This window comes from Dasypus novemcinctus, chromosome 6, assembly GCF_030445035.2.
Source record: "Dasypus novemcinctus isolate mDasNov1 chromosome 6, mDasNov1.1.hap2, whole genome shotgun sequence".
Taxonomy (NCBI): Eukaryota; Metazoa; Chordata; class Mammalia; order Cingulata; family Dasypodidae; genus Dasypus; species Dasypus novemcinctus.
Window position 1 is genome coordinate 53,022,060 of NC_080678.1, and position 17,786 is coordinate 53,039,845.

A 17,786-nucleotide genomic window follows, 5' to 3' on the forward strand; every position below is an offset into this window, starting at 1 on the left:
ACAGTCCTGGCAGGGATGGTTGGGGGTGGGAGGGGGATCAGACACTGTAGCACCGTCTTCCCCTCGCACAGGCCTGAGGTCCACATGGTCACCTCTTCACACTCCTCCACTGGCTTCCTATTGATCCATCTCCCTGGATCTTCACAGCAGCCTTAAGAAGCCCAAAAGCCCCTTGGTACTACCCCAGCCTGCACCCACTTCACAGTGGAACAGCACAGGGAAATTCCATGATTCCCCCCAAAACAGGTCATCCGGCAACTCACACCCAGCCACAAATTCCAGACAAGAGCATTAGCACCCTCAAGTGCAAGAGCTTGAAGATATCAAAGGCCTCTTCCTTCAGATACATTCCCTCCAGTTGAGAACACAGTAGCTTCAGGGGTAGGCAGTGGGGAGGAGGCTGTGAGACGCCTCAGGGAGGGAACAAACTGCCAGCGGTGGGAGCAAAGCAAACCTGGCCTCTCAAGTGCAGCAGTTCCACCACCAAGCCAGCCTTCCCTGGAAGCCGTGGGAGACAGGGAGCCTGGTTCTTCTTCTGGTTCTGAGAGTGATGTCAGGAGACACAATGAAGGAAATAAGCAAAAGATATCTAGGGGGAAATGCCTTTGCCCTTTTGTACAAAGGTCTAAAGGATTTCTGCTCACAAAAACTTTATTTCCTTAAGCATTAAAATAAACATTAAAAGCATCACCACTGAAAAGAAGTATAGGTAAAATATGATAGACAGATGATAGATAAATGTTTAGATAGATATACCAAACTGGAGACTGACCTAGTGGAAGACTGAGACAGAGACACAGAGAGAGATACTTCTGATTGGGTATTCAAAAAAGAGTGGGAGTAAATGAATGTGGAGGGGAGTTACCTTTTTACTTTATATTGTTGTATACTATTTGATATGTTTCTATGAGCATATGCTACTTTTATAATAAAAGATATTATCATTTCCTCCCCACCATCCCATCCACAGTTGTTTGGGGACAACCTCATTATCTCTTATGTGTCATTATAATTTTTGTGGCAATTTGTAAAGTCTTAACAACCTGTTCATATCCCATTATAGCACCAACCACATTAGATTAGAGGCATGGGCCTGCCCAACCATCTTCCCCAGTACACTGTGACCTTCTCTAGAATGGAAATCATTGGTTTTGAGCGTGGCATTGATGGGAAGCTGGGATGGACTAGTGATGGAGGTTGGAGAAGAAAAAGGTCAGGATGAGAAAGATGTGAATAAGGGGTAAGGAGTGTTTCTAGTGTTTCCAGAATTCATGCAACCCTGAACCAATTACTGATCGAGAACTAGGCATTTTACTCACGGTAGAGAAAAATGGTAAACAGGACTGAAAAGGTAATGTTATATGTTTTTATAAAGAGAGAAAGAGAGGTTTATAGAAAGAGTGAATACATTTATTATGGGTGTATATATACGGTGTCTATATGACATATGTGTACATAAATATTGTATGCACCTATATAGACATACGTATAATACAGTCCATTGTGCATATATAGCATGTGTACATATTCTATGTAATAGAATTATACATATATGTGTATATTATATACTTATGTATACTATTTATTCATATATATGACATGTACACATATACACATAGCACCTGTGAATGTACATGATCTTATACTAGTATGCATACATTTAGTTTGTGTGTATATAATATATATAGCATACATATGCTCATGTATATGGTGTATGTGCATAAACATGTTATTTGTGTTGTTTGTGTGTCTGTGAGCTATAATGCAATACAATAGGATATTTACAGGGTGCATTAGGAGATGGTTAGAAAGAAATGCTTTGAATATATTGCATAGTACATACAGTGTTATAGATATTTTTGAAGAAAAAGAAGCACCGTGAGGCTTGCTTCCATGCTATGAAGAAAGATGACCCATTGAAGGGAGAAGAAAGAGCTGGAGAATTAGGAAGGAAAACAGCTTAGAAAAACTTCAATAAAGCCAAGCAAGAAGTATATTCCAAGAAAAGAACAGTCAACAAAAAACAAATATATATAAAAAATAAAAAAAAGAAAAAAAGAAAAGCCAAAGAGTGGAAAACCACAAAAGAAATCATTAGATATCATCGGTAAGAATATAGTATTAAAGCAAGAAAGAAAAGTCTGAGGAAGAAATGGGAGCAGATGATTCAGAGTTGAGGAAGTAGAATCAGACAAACACAGCATTCTGTCTCTTTCCAAAACTTTGGTCTTGAAATGCAGACAAGATGCTTATGAAAGAAGCAGGATGAAAAACTCTGCTTTATCTGGTTCCATGCCTCATTAGTTAGGGTCCTCCAGAGAAACAGAACTAACAGGATATATGCATGTGTTCCTATGTATATGTGTGTATACATATATATTTAAAAGATTTATTATAAGGACTTGCTTCACACAAACATAAAAGCTGGCAAGTCTGAACTCTGTAGCACAGGCTGCAGTCTGGAAACTCTGATACATGTGATAGTGAAGTCCTTAGTTTGAATTCCCCAGGGGAACTGGCTGGCTGGAAATTCCAGCAAGAGCTAGTGTTGAGGTTGAGGCAGAAATTCTTCTGACCTCTGAAAACCTCAATTCTGACTTTCAAGACTCCAACTAATTGAATTGAATACTCATATGACTAAGGACAATCTCCATTGTATATTGTAGATGCAATCAACTGATTGTAGAGGCAAATCCCATTTATAAAACACCTTCACATTAGCAAACAGACCAATGCTTGACCAAACGATTGTTCCCCATTATCTATCCAAGTTGACTCTTGAAATCACCCATCACACTTGTTATATGGGAGCACTCAGAACTGAGGACAGGAGGTTAGAGTTCTGAACTATAGGCTGGTGCTCACATCATGAAGCAACAATCATAGCGAAGACAAATACAGTCACATCTTCAACCAACCTAGCATTTTATATAAAGTAACTTAAAAACCTGCACAACAACCCTGTCAGATAGGTTCTTTGATTATCCATATTCTATACATGAGGAAACTGGGGCACAAAGGTTAAGTAACTTGCCCAAAGTCACGCAGCTACTAAATTACTAGAGCTAAGATTCCCACCTAGGCGATCTAACTTGTGAACACCTCTTCTCTTCATCAATCTGCAGTGAGGGATGCAGAAAAAAAGATTCTTAGAACTGCCTCCCTTCTTGGCCTGCTCCTGCCCAGACTGGCCGAGGCCTTGCTTCCTTGGCTTTCTCCACTGCACAGGCAGAGGCTGTGAATTCAGGGACAGCCACGTCAGAGCAGTTGGGCCACAGGGTTGCCATGTTTGAGGTTCAGTGGCTTAGGAGGAAACAAGTGTTGCAGGACGTGCATCTTTCTCACTACTGTGACGATCATAAGAGAAGAGTAAAGGACACCATGAGAACTAAATTCAGGAACTGGCTCCAACACCCAATATTTATAATATGGAACAACTCACTTAACTTCCTCATTATTATTATTTTGTTGTTCTGATTGTTATTGTTAAGTTTCAAGTATGTGAAAAATTGTTCATCCTCCCCTCTCTCTCACTCCACCCTCCCAAAGCATTACAGACTGATAAGAAGTGATTTTGAGAAACAAATACTGTCCATGTGGACAACCTGCCCCAAATCCAAAACTCCCTTTTACAGTGAGGCAGCATGACACATTTTTGAAAAAGTCTCTGAAGGTAAGCTGTGAAAAACCCTCATTATCCAAGCTTAAAAGGGCAGTTTCAAGGTTCCTGGAGCTGCTCAAGATGACTAATAGCTGCACTTTCCGTATATTCCGCACCTCTTGGTCCTGCAGGGGGCAGGCTGCTCATATTGACATACTGCCCCCAATATAGCACCGGCCCCCTCAGAGCTCACTTCCTGTGTCTGTGGATTTCACTCTCACACCATCAATGCATGAAATCTTTAGGTACAAGCATGGTCCTGTGCTAACAGATGAGGAGGTGATCTCAAGCACAGAAGCCAGGGGAGCACATCCAGGGGGGTGTGAGGAATCAGGGGAGCAGCTGGGCAGCCTGGCTGACTTCCAACAACCACCTGTAGGGCCTAAACATATTTCTAAGGAGACTCAATGGCAGACTGTGGAGACCAGGATTTTACAAGGACTTCTTCACCTTGAAACAGGATAGTTTGGATCATAAGGAATAAGCTGAGCTACAAACCGGCCTTATTTACACTTTTTCATCTTAACTTCCAACTTTCCACAAAATAAGCTACATTCAAATGTTGAAGTGAGAACAATTAGGCAGCAGCCAGATATACTGAGTGCTGTGTGACGCATGTGTGCTCTGTAACAGAGATATTTACAGTCAAGTATAATCCATGAGAACATCTTGGAACCATCTTTAACAGATGAGGAATCAGGGATCTCGGGCCAAATTTCACTACATCATTACTTCTCCTTTCTTTAAAAGAGAGATATGCATTTTGAATGATATCTTAATTATGAACGTTGAAAATACAAAAATCCTGGATTGTAGACCCACTGAATTCAGTGATCGTTTGCATTATCCAAGGATGCTGGCTTTATGAAAAGAGGCTTACAAGTCTAATGCACACATTTGACTTACCTGTTTTGCAAAGCAAGGTGCTTTTCTAATTCTCTTCACCTCCACCGGAACATGATCCTTCCACCAGACAAAACAATCAGATGGCTGCCCAGTGTTAGTCTGTTTGTACAACTTTCCAGATCAAGTCCATACCTTGCCCCTTAGGCAGAAATCACCTGAAAAGCATTCAGAACAATAGGAAATACAAATACTTGCTGTTTCTCCCTCTGTGAAATCTTTAGACTGAAATGGACAACCCAGGCCTACAACCACCTACAAGACACCCAACCTCCATGGACAGCTGCTCTAGGCTCTGAAGGACACCTCACTCCATCTCACTCTTCCTTCTGTACTTTTTATCAGTCAAAATGTTGTGAAACAAGAGCCAGTGCTTGTTTTTGTCATGTTTTGCTGAAGCACAAATAACATTTCTTTCATATAAATATGTCTCTATGAAAAAATAGAAAAAATTACTATAATCTTGGTCACTGTCCAGCAGGAACATATTTCACAGTTTATAAAGTCAGAGGTCTGATCCTCTGTTAAAATCTATTCTCTCAGTCCGATTCTAGGACACTTTCAAACCTAGGACATTCCTTGTTCTACAAACAAATCATTTTAGAGATGATTTAAATATGCCAGTGACAATTATCTAACTCATATCTAGGAATAAAAGCTATTGAAATGAGGTAGAATTCAACCTCAACTGCATTGATACAACTGCATTGATATACAAACATGATATAAATTGATTGCCAGGTAGCAAAAATAGATCAGATTTTATCTACAACAGTTTCCATCAGTTAAGAAGTGCCTGTGCTTCTTTGATGCTTAAAAAGAGAAACAGCTTAGTGTTCTTCTCCTGATGCAAGAGTGAAAAAATGCACAGCATCCCGGGTCTGAGAGGGCACCACCCCTGCCAGGCATGCAGCTACTTGGCGTAAGCAGACTGCAGCGTCCCCAGCATTTTGTCCCAGTGTGTGAAGGAAGGTGCGAAGTTGCAGTTAAAGCGGGAGTGATGCAGGTCGTGGTGCGCTCCGCCCCCGTACCACCCGAAAGGCACCAGTCTGTGCGTGGACCAGGGGAAGTCGTAGCCCGAGTGGTCCTCCACGGACAGCCAGATGTTGACCACGTGGAACACCAGGACGGCGAGCGGGTGGCACCCGAGCAGCACCACGTTCACCATGTCGAACAAGCCCAGGGAAAACAGCTCCCCCACGCTCGTGTCCTGCGTGGCCAGCGCGAAAGAGAACACGTTCTGGTGGTGCACCTTGTGGAAGGTGCGGTACAGCCAAGCCACCTTGTGGCGCAGCAGGTGCCACACGAAGAACTCAGCGTCGAAGAGCAGCAGGCAGACCAGGACGTGGCGCGTCAGCTCCAGCACCGCGGGGGCGTCGGCGGGCAGGCTGGGGGGCTGCGGCCCCAGTGCAGCAGCGTCGCGGGCAGCACGAACACCGCGTGCTGCTAGAGCGTCTGCCCCAGGCAAGGCAGCAGCTGCCGCACCGACGGCGAGAAGTCGGGGTGGACCTTGTAGCGCCGCAGCGCGGGCACCCAGGGGCACACGGCGTCCAGCAGCACGAACGGCAGGCAGAAGCCCACGTAGGTGATGATGGAGTGGACATCACCATCCCAGGGTCCACAGAATGGAGGAGTAAAATATGGATTAGAGTGACCTTACTGACATTCTACTATAAAACTATTGTGACTAGTAATTAAAGAAATTGTAGCTTTGAGGTGGAGAAAGTGGCCACAGTAGTGGCTAAGGGCAGGGAGAGAGAAGAGATGTGATGTGGGGGCATTTTTGTGACTTTCAGCTGTCCTAAATGACATTGCAGGGTCAGATGCTGGACTTTATATATCCTGTCATAACCCACTGAATGTATTGGGGGAGAGTGTGAACTACAGGGTAAACTATTATCTATGTGGTGCAGCAGTGCTCCAGGATGTGTTCGCCGAGTGCGATAAGTGTGCCACAATGATGGAGGAGGTTGTTGCTGTGGGAGGAGTGGGGGGGGGGGGGGCGTGGGTACCTCTTTTATTTTTAATGTCACATTTTTTGTGATCTATGTATCTTAAAAAATAAGAAATAAATACCCATAAAAAAAAATGACGGGGAAGAAGGGCGACTGCAGGAAGGTGTCTTGGCTTCTCGAGTGGTCCCAGAGGGGCTGCAGGAACAGCTGGCCCAAGGCACAGAGGACCTGGATGTCAGAGCTATTCCAGTGGCTCATGGTGAAGCTGGGCCAGGCTGTGTCTGCCCACAGGACCCCCCGGCTTTTCTTGGGACGTGCAGCCTGGCCCTGAGTGGTGGCAGCTGCATTTTCACTTCCTGTCCTGGCTGTGCAGAGCTGGGATGAGCAGGTAACTCCCCAAAGAAGCTTGGCTATAAACACGTACACCTGAAGCTGCCTGAATGGGCTTTTACGTATGCACACTAACTTTTCATATGCATGCAATTTGCATTTTCTGTCCTTTTCAACTGACATACAATTTCCATATAATACACAGCTCTTCAGTGTAGAGTTGCCCTCAGTTTTGTTGTTGTTTCTTTTAAGATTTTTTTTCCCTATCTCGGTCCCCCACTCTCTGCTCTCTGTGTCCATTCACTGTGTGTTCTGTGTCCCCTTGCTTCTCAGCGGCACACGGAATCTGTGTCTCATTTTGTTGCATCATCTTGCTGTGTCAGCTCTCCGTGTGTGCAGCACCATTCTTGGGCAGGCAGCACTTTTTTTCGTGCTGGGCGGCTCACCTTGCAGGGTGCACTTCTTGCACGTGGGGCTTCCCTACGCAGGAGACACCCCTGCGTGGCAGGGCACTCCTTGTGTGAATCAGCACTGAGCGTGGGACAGCTCCACACAGGTCAGGAGCCCTGGGTTTGAACCCTGGACCATCCATGTGGTAGGTGGAAGCTCTATCAGTTGAGCCAAATCCACTTCCCTCGCCCTCAGTTTTGAGCGCTCAATTCACCTGTGTCATCACCACCCCAAGCAAGAGAGACTATTTCCACCACCACCAGAAAGTGCCCCTTTGGCAACCAATGAAGAATTACTTGTACTTTTTCTTAAATGAGTGGGTGTAACTGCACGTGTGTTTACATAAAGACGCAAACATGACTGTATTAAAAAAAAAAAACTTTTAAAAGGGACCTACCTTCTGTATTTTGGATCTTTTCTGCTCTACGCAGCCTTAATTGTAGCTCCAAGCGAAGACCAGCGGCGAAACTCGCCTTCCGCAGAAGGATCCGGGTCCCCCGGCCGCCCATGGGGCAATCAGCGCAGGAAATGGGACAGGACCAGTGGCCGGTCGGTCTCGGCGTCTCTGAGACGGCCTTTCCCGCCCTGGTCGCCGCAAACTGTGAACCCGCGGCGCTCAGACTCGCCAGGTGGGTCCCGCAGCCCGAGCCTGAGAGTCGACCCTCCGCGGAGCCCCCGGGGGAGCACAGGAGCAGCTGCGGAATCCCGAGGCACAGCGGCCCTGGAAAGCGGCCCCGGCTACAGAGCTTCCTTTTAAAGTTAAAAAATAATGATAAATAAAATAAAATAAAATAAATATGTTTAATTCGGTTTAACACAGAGAGTCTGTGCTGGTCTGGGTAAAAAGCCACTGCATTTCAAATTGGGGTGTAAGCAATGAAATCAGTAAACTGCCCACTTTGTTCCTTCAGAGAATGATGCAGGAGGTCCTGACGCTTCCCAGGAGGCTGGTGAAGGAGCAGATGATGTCGCGCTACCCTGACCTTCCCGTGGCAGGCTTCGCGGCGCCACCCTGCCCCGTGCCCTCCAGCCCCTTCCCCAAAATCTCGACCCAGAGAACCCGCTGTGGGGCCGCCCTCATCCTCTCTCTTTTACGCCCCCGAACTGGGCGACACTGAGCACACAGAGGTCAGTACTGGAGACCCCCGGATCTGCATAAACGAGCCCCGCGTTTGACCACGTGGCTGACAGGGGACGCACGGAGCGCTTAGAGAATAGAGGCTTGGGACAAAAACTTTGGAGCCAGGACCCCTCCCAGTCTCAGCTTTGCCTCTTCTGTCTCTGTGGGTGTGGCCAGCACTTCACTCCTTCCAGACTCTGGTTTTCTTATCCCTCCAAGTGGGAATAGTAGTAGCAGCCATTTCCTGAGGCTGTCGTGAGCATTAAATGGGAGAAAATAATATAGCAAAGCCAGCAGGTAATGTCTGTGTATTTGGTTCCAGGCGCTAGCTAAGAGCTTTACCTGAAGCGATTTTATTTACTCCTCTAGATTCCCCACCATGCCAACAAGTTCGATTTATTCTTATTGCTGAGTTTACAAAAGTGAAATTATAGTCCCTGGCACTTGGTAAACACACAAAATAAGATGCATATATAAATTTGTACTCCTCAGTTTATCCAAAAATAACTGAGGAAGTTTCTAATTAAAATCAATATTATGTAAAAAGAAATAAAGAGTCATACTGTATGAGGAAAGAATAATTAAACAATGAACATATAGGCCAATATATAGGCCTGGAAACATATCATAGCATAATTCATAACATTTTTAATATGTAGGATACATAAAAATATATATATATTCACACACACACATATAGGCCAAGTCATGAATCAGATCTTCTCAGTTGGTATGTGGGCACCAAGTCCTGAGACAGTAGTCTCTGGACCTACAGTAGCGCCCCGCCCTCCCCTTTTTTTTTGTCAACCCCAGGAACCAGGAATATTATCATATTCTGCTTGTGCCTGATGAGAAAATGTTCAGAAGTAGCTGTGAACTTCTTGACAGTCAATTCAAAAAAGGAAAGAGGAAGGATTTTTCTAATGCTCTGATATCTAGATGGTAGTAAAAAAGACAGGTGCAATTCAGGCCTCTGGCCTCCCTACTCTTTCTTTTCTTCCAGTTAGACAACCTGTCCTTTCTAGGTTACGTCCTCCAGATACTGTTTCCACTTCACTTGTAAAAGTGGGAACCCAGGAATTTCTTTTTCTTGTAAAGATGGACCTGACCTTGAGCTGTGTGTGGCCCAGTCTTGTAGTGAAGAATGACTATAGGAGCTCATTTTTCAGAATTACAAAGGAATTCTGCTCATAAATTATTCTAATTTTCCCACAAAGGAAATTAAGTCAACCCTCAAATTGCATTTCAGCACAGGCCATCCTTTTCTTATGATTGTAACTAGCATAGTTGGATGCTTTAATTTCTTAGAGTGATTTTTTAATTCCAAATATACTTCATTTATTTATTTATTTTTATTTCTCTCCCCTTCTCCCCACCCCCTCATGTCATCACCCCCCTCCCCCTCCAGTTATCTGCTCTCTGTGTCCATTTGCTGTATATTCTTCTGTGTCGGCTTGTATTCTTGTCAGCGGCACCTGGAATCTGTATCTCTTTCTGTTGAGTCATCTTGCTGTATCAGGTCTCCATGTGTGCAGTGCCACTTCTGGGGAGGCAGCACTTTTTTCGTGCTGGGTGGCTCTCCTTACAGGGCACACTCCTTGCACGTGGGGCTCTCCTATGCGGGAGACACCCTGCGTGGCAGGGCACTCCTTGCACGCATCAGCATTGCACGGGCCAGCTCATTACACAGGTCAGGAGGCCCTGGGTTTGAACCTTGGACCTCCCATGTGGGAGACAGATGCTCTATCCGTTGGGCCAAATCTAGTTCCCATCTTACAAATATTTTATGTTGGTGGCTGGCAGGTTTCCTTAACATGGGCTTAGATATTAGATTTGCTGCCAGGACTGTTTCTGTGAGCCCCACCACCAACCAAACCATTCTTTTCCTTCTTTGGGCTTCCATCCTCTATCACTAAGCCTGTTAGAATAATCTCCAGGGGTTAATTACATAAAGCCCTCTGTGCAGCAAGACGTGGAAGGCATGGCTTCAACCTTTGTCCAGGTTCCACCTCTTACCATGCAGGGCACTGAAGAACTGAATCAGCTTCTCTGCCTTCCCTGCATAGACAGACCACCAGGAGAGAAGTTTGTGTCCCATATACAAATGCTATCATTGCAGGGAAATGGATCCATTAAAATCTGTCAGTCATCCTCTCTACAACATGGAGGTTGCTGAAAAAGTAGGTAAAATATGTAGGGCAACCAAAATAAATCAATTTCTATCTAGTATTGACCCAATTGATGTCAGTTTTTTGAATTGGCAAACATCTTTTATTTGCACAAAATATATTTGATAACTTACTAGATGTTTAGGCCACTGGATGTGTATCTCTTATGACTTTCTGATTCTGTACCAAGCATTATGCCTTGCCCATGAGCCTTTAAAAGGTATTTGTGGGCTCAATTGTAATTGTGATAACGATCATGTTAAAAGATGCTGGCAGAAGTGAAAGTGGCTCAAGTGATTGGGCTTCTGTCTACCATATGGGAGGCCCCAGGTTCAATCGCTGGGGCCTCCTGGTAAAAGGTGTGCCCACGTGGTGGGCCAGTGTTCACATGGTGATCCAAGTGCCCCTACAGTGAACCATGCAGCAAAATAATGATGAAACTAAAAGAGAGATGAAGGGGAGAGTCAAGGTGAGAGGCAACAGAACCAGGAACTGAGGTGGGGCAAATGACAGGGAAACTCTCTCTACATTGGAGGTCCCCAGGATTTAATACCAGTGAATCCTAGAAGAGAAAATGAGAAGACAAAAGGAGAAACAGACACAGAAGGTCACACAGCGAATGGACACAGAGAGCAAAAACACCAGGGTGGGGGAGAGAGGGGAAGAAAGCAAAGAAAAGAAAAGAAAATGAAGGAAAAGAAAAGGAAAGAAAGGAAGGAAAAGAAAAGAAAAAAGAGAAAGGAGAAAGGAGAAAGGAGAAAGGAGAAAAAGGAAGCTGGCTCTAAATCAAGCCTGCAAAATAGAACCCATTTTTTTCTGGAGCACTAATTGATGCAGTTGGAGCTACTCACCTGCAGGGAGGTTTCCCACAGGAGGAAGTGTTTACTGACTTCCATGGCTGATAGGGTGTCAGTCTCACTATTTCTTACATGCTCCAGCTGATCCTGACTTCTTGTATATTGTTTTTATCTTGGTATGGTCATTCTGACAAGAGTGGAAGATGGGAATCCTTCCTTTTACTAGCTATCACAGTGATAAATCTCACAACTGAAAGACAGTAATTAAGTCTGTGCATATTTAATATAATCTAAATTTATTTTGTATCAGCTCTCAAAAGACTTTGGATGCCACTCATCCCTTCCAAAAAATTTACTTGATGTAATTGGCACACCCGATTACCAATGACATGAAGTCTTTTTTCCTTAAATGACCTATGTGGTTTTGTTTTTTTGTGTTTTTTTTTTTTTTTTCTTTCTAAAAAAGGGTGAGACACTTTTGGCAGCTATCAAACCAAATTGATGCCTGGCTATCAGAGAGGAATGTTTATTATGGCGTGTTACACTTGAGACTCAGAGACAGTGGGGTCATCTCAAGTATCAGAATCAAACCCCGCCTTTGGAAGATGAAGACTTAGCTCAGGAAAGGCAAGATTCACAGTCAAAGAGAGAATAGAACATGGTCAGTTCCATGGTATCTCTACAGAAATTTGGGGTTGGAAACTGCATTTACCTGGTACTTTACCAAGGACTTACCAAACTTTATTCCTATCAAAAACAGTAGGGGATGCTGATGAAGAACATGGGGTGTTAGCTCCCCTAAGGGACTCCTTATTGCCCCTATTGACCCAGATACTATGAACATTCAGTTTGAACACTTTCATATATTTGACCCATCTATGCTAGGCTTCTGTTGAACTTGTTGCAACCACTACCAACCCCTTTAAAACATTTATAGCATATAGAAATCATTCCCAATTAAAAGGCATACCATTGCCTGTCAAGCAGAGATAAAGATACTCATCTCACCTTCAAAGATAGTGTTGCAAAGTTCACAGCATTAGGCAAAGGTTGAAAAACTCTGAAAGCATATGGTAAAGGTGCAAACATTATTTTAGTACTACTAAAACTATCTGGCAGAGAAAGAGTTTTACTTGCTTAATTTGGAATGAAAAATGGAATCTACAGCTTAGCACATTACAATGCATACTCTGAATGAATGTCTGACAAGTTTTTAAAAAAAATCAGAATATTTAATACCTAGTTCTTCCTTTCAGGAGTCAGAAGAGACCAGGGTTACCTTTCATTTTTCTAAATCTCTCCATATATTAAAAAATAAATTTTGATGAGTTAAAAATACAGTATATTTTAAATGTTTACATTGAATAAATTAACACCTTTAATCTCCACAAACACAAAATAACCTTATTTGTAGATCATTGCAACAATCTAAATTTTAGACCTTTTTACTTTGAGGTCTGGGCAAATGCCTTCTTCATTCCCCACCCACCTACCCATGCCTGTGGTGCTGATCATTTTTTCACCTTCTAGGCAAAATTTTGTTTTCATATGTCACATTTGGGAGAGAGCTATCCTTTGGGAATTGTTTCAGATGTTATCCATTAGACAAGAATTAGTCACGATCCTAGATGGACATGACCGCTGACCCAGATGCCCTTGTCAGTCCTCAAACTACCAACTGGCTCCCAAAGCAGCCGAGTTCCTTCCCTGAGGAAAGCCTCCCTAAGAAATGAAGTCACAGGTGCTGGGGAAGGTGTGCAAGCCGAGCCAAGCCTGCCCTCTTGTGGCAAGAGGAAAAATTATTTTTCCTTCTCAATTGTGACATTTGGTAGCTCTTCTTTTCCCGATGTCTTAGAGGATTCCAAGTTGACAGAATAACTAGTCCTTTCCTTCCTCTGAGGATCTGTGGGGGAACACTGAGTTTTGTTCAACAGAATACACATCAAAGCCAGTTGAAAACAGAGTCAGATTCCTACCAACCTGTCCCAGGTCTTTTAGGCAAACTGTGCAACTGTGTCATGGGTAAGTAGCCCCTAGAAAAGCCAAATGTGCCACCTGGCCCTACTAGTAAGAACCCATGTGCAACATCCCCACCTTTAGACTGGTCCACACACTGAAGGAATCCCCAGAGAAGAGTTTGGAAAAGTGGCAAAGAGCAAAACAGGCAAGTGACAAAGCCCCTACTCATTCTTTAGCTTATGGTCTGTTGTGTGGGAGCTTTACTGACCACAAAAGATCCCCACTCACTGTCTCTTCCTCCTCAGCCCTAAGAATCCTGCATGTGCCTGGCCAAGCCAGTTTGTCTTTGTTTAAGCAGAAAGAAGAGCTCACTGGGGACATATGGCCAGTGTGAGAGGGGGCACCCTCCTGCAGATGCACACCCTTTGCCTCTAGTACATTTTTACCCCTTCCTCTGGGTCTAACAAAAATCACTGATACCACTTCATTCCTTACACTTCCCAGCTGTTACTTGAGCACCTAATGTTCCTTAGCTTCATGAAGAAGCCCAATCATTCTTCATACATTTAGTCTATGTTCATATACCTAGTGAGACTCACTATATTCCAGGCCCTGGGTTAGATTCTGGGTAGACAGAGACTGGTAACGTGTAGTCTCTTCTCTCAAACCATACCCTAGTAGGAGAGATCTTACTGGGACTCCAAATCTATGTTCCAGGGGCCCATTCAAGAGACCTACCTCTCCTGACCTTGGTTGCTGTGGCAAGTTGGTATTGTTTATGAATTGGATGGTGTTTGTAAACTGTCTGTTCCTCTGAGCATATTAGATTGTATTAGATTCAGAGGTTTCACTTTTACCTTATTAAAGCAAGATTAGGGCTTCTATTTGATCACATCATTAGGGCATGTAGGGTTGAGTCCCCACCCCTTCGGTGGGGACAAAACAGACTCTCACATGGAAGGAAACACATGGAGAAAGAGAACACAGAAGCAAATATGCAGGAAGAGAGAGTGCTCCATAGACATGGCCCTGGGAAGAGAGATGAGCATGATAGCCTACAGCTCAGCCAGGAAAGAAATGAGTCCCAGGGAGAGTGATCAGTCTCCTGCCAGCCTACAGCTGAGATTGGAAGACACTGGGACCATGGAGCCTTAAGAGAAAAGAAGAAGGCTCAACTCTAGCAGACATCGTCCACCACATTACATTTACAGATGGCAACAGACTTTGGGGGAGAAAGTACCTCTTAATGGTACCTTAAGTCAGACTCTTTAGGGCCTGGTAACTGTAAGTCTCTACCCCAAATAAATACTCTTCATAAAAGCCAGCAGATTTCTGGTTTTTTGCATCAGCACCTTTTTAGATAACTACTACAGTTGCCTCATGTCTACAGTGAAGAAGATGGACAAATGCTACTCAAATCCATGCTCCTGCCTGCAGGCCTGGAGCTACCTGCACAGGGTTTGAGGGCTGCCAAGTCTCCACCCACAGCCTCACCAACGTGGTGCCCACAGGATAACTTATGAAGCTAGTGTTTCCAAACATCTCTAACCCTCCTTACTCTTGAGACTGTGGTCTCCTCCCCGAAAGAGAGGAGCAGATGTTCATGAGCAGTAGCAGCAAGATTTACAATGAGTAAGGACTGGGAAAAGATGAGAAAGAAAGATTTAAGTCCAGCCAAAAAAGAAAAGGAAAGAATAAAAAAGGCAGTTAAATTAAAGACAAACCACATACAACATTTCTTCAGGCCTGAGGCTCACTGAGTTTTACTGAAACCTTTAAATAAGACTCTTAAATGTTACAAAGTAGTAGTATTCTGCTTGCACATAATAACGAATACTAAATTCTGATATTGCAGCTCAGGTAACTCTATTACAAAAACATCTGTCCACCTGAGAGTACTGTAAGGAAACATTGCATGAAAAGTATGTGAATATGGGCTTCCTGACATAGGGATGCAGATCAGGACTAGCAATATGAACACACAACTACAAAAAGAAAACAAGTCCCTGAATCTTGGTGTGAAAACAGTCATGGTCACATTTCTTTTGTGTAAAATTAAACTTGGACTCTCTTCTCATGGGTAGCCACAGGGTTTTTCTACACCATGACATCATTACTGAGATACAGCAGCTGGTTAAAAGAAAGCCAGCTGGTAACCACTGATAAAGTCTCTCTCTGGGATTCAGTGCAATTAGTTTTCAAAGATTTCAGCAAATTATTTTGCTTGGCCTGAGCCATTTAACCATTTACTAACTCACAGCTATAGTGGGTAAGTTTGATAAATAAAATTCATATGGGATCTTTGTAACTGGCAGAGCTGGGATTTCACTGGATTTAACTCTGTACCTACTGAAAAAGCATGAAAAAAGTATCACTTAGGTACATAAATACACATCCTTAGATGGGAAAGCAAGGAGATGAAAGCTAGATACTTTTACACTGAGATTTTCTCAAGTTATTTATTAATGATCATCAGTTTAAACAGCCAAACACGTGTTGATTTGCTTTGGATGGAAGTAAAAAGCTAATACAGTTCATTTTAAATTGGAAGGATAAACAGAATGATTATAAGTATCTTTTCACAAAGACTTAAAGAAACAACACTATAGTTGCGACATTAATTCCTTAATCAGCTGGTGATTTCAGTTAAACAAAAACCAAAAATAGCTAGTGAGTTTCTAATCCTCATTGGAGAAAATTACGCATCTTCAAAGTCTCACAGTTACCTTGAATATAAAAACAAAAAGACCTGGGAAAGAACTCTATATCTTTTAAGTCTGGCTTTCCTATTTCCTCATGAGATGAATAATTTCATTATACAACCTCCAAGGGGCATCCAAGCCCCAGATAAAGTCGAGATGCTCCCATTCAGGAATAGTCTTGTGGTACACCAAGTGGGTGATCTGGGTCAGTAAGACATTGACGTCATTGACGTCTGCATGCACGTCATGTCCCCCATTCCAGACTGCAGTCGGCACCAGCATGTCTTTCACGTTGTAAGTGGGAGGGTAACTCTACAATTTAAAAAAAGAAACAGGGGGACTTATTTTTTTTTTAATTTTCAAAATCACAAAGCATAGTCTCCATTAAATATGTAGTCAGTTTGATGGAAGAAGAGATTAACTTTTGAAAATCACTATCAGGTTACCTTTTCAATTACATTTACCAGAAAATTAAAAAAAAAACCAAACCCACAGTAAAGGATAAAGACTGTTAGTTATTGAGATGCAACCATATGCCACATGGGGCACCATGACAGGGGCCGGGTCCCCTGTGAGAGGCGCAGCTCTCCCACCTACCAGATGCAGGTAGAGGAACCAAGGGCTTGGGAAGGTGCTTTGGAGTTATAGCCTCCCATGGTCTCCCTCGGGGATGGAAGGCAGGCTGTAAAAATTCTCTAAACATCAGGTTCCTCATCTGTACATCAGAGATAATCACACCAATTGTACAGGAGGCAGGGGAAATGCACCACACACTCATCACTCAAAAATGGTAATTTTACCTGTGTGTGGAAAAGGAGGCCTAGGCAATGTAATGTGGCCAAGGCCCCAGAGCCAGCAGGTAAGAAACCTAGGATGGTCTAACTGCTAAGTCCGTGCTTGTAGTATGATGAAATGACACATCACAGTGGAGATTCATATTTACTGCCCACGACAGGGCAAGGAGGAGAGGCCCATCCCACAACACCCACCACAGGGCTTGTGTTGTTTTGGAATCAAATGAGGAAACACAAACGCATTCCTGTCTAACTCTCCCAAATACTTCCCATAGTAATGACCCCCATCAGAACCCAGTACCCCAGGCTGACTTCCTCGATGAGTTTTCAGGGCCCATTTTATTTCTGAAGACTTTGAAGACTTTACCTGGTTGTAGTGGACATAATTCTTGGCACTGCTTCCCCAGTCAAAGGCTTGAAACTTGTGGGATTTAATAATCTAAAAGGAAGACAGTTTGGGAAAAAGTTATCTGATACAGAAGTTTGAGATAACCTCATAGGTTGCTGGACTTAGTCACAGCCTTGAAAATCAATTTTATACGATAACCAGATTTACTCTTTATTTCCAAACTGTAATTTAAAATTAAATATTTTTTCCTTTCCTTTACTGAATGACTCAATTTCTTATAGTATAATTGGAGATTAGCTGTAATAGTGCACAGAAAGCATCTGCAAACATATGCTTTGAATTATACTCGATCAATAGTTGCTTCCATTGGATGAACTTTTGATGATGTTTTCTGCTTAAATTGTAGTTGAAATTTTTCAGAGAATAACAGCTTTATTTGGGAAAGAAAATATATTTAGTTACAAAACTATCATGTGTTCTATATACCCATCCTACTTGTCTAGTAATGCTATTTTCCTTATTTATCAATAATGTAACACTTTTTCTATTTTGAGTACCAGAGCCGGTGTAATCACCGAGTTGTACTGCAGGTCAGTAC

At 43.2% G+C, this 17,786-nt stretch overlaps 1 protein-coding gene and 1 pseudogene across 1 annotated transcript in view; both read right to left on the bottom strand.

The window, feature by feature from the left end:
• Positions 1 to 5,477: 5,477 nt before the first annotated feature.
• Positions 5,478 to 6,777, bottom strand: LOC101446383 (cholesterol 25-hydroxylase-like; annotated as a pseudogene).
• Positions 6,778 to 15,772: 8,995 nt separating this feature from the next.
• LOC111766679 (lysosomal acid lipase/cholesteryl ester hydrolase-like) overlaps positions 15,773 to 17,786 on the bottom strand; it is a 44,559-nt gene continuing 42,545 nt past the window's right edge. The window contains exons 9-10 of the mRNA XM_058298825.2: positions 17,207 to 17,278; positions 15,773 to 16,357 (exon numbers count right to left, since the gene is read on the bottom strand). Of these exons, the coding sequence (XP_058154808.1) occupies positions 16,130 to 16,357; positions 17,207 to 17,278 (300 nt within the window). The 3' untranslated portion in view covers positions 15,773 to 16,129. The remainder of the gene's footprint in view (positions 16,358 to 17,206; positions 17,279 to 17,786) is intronic.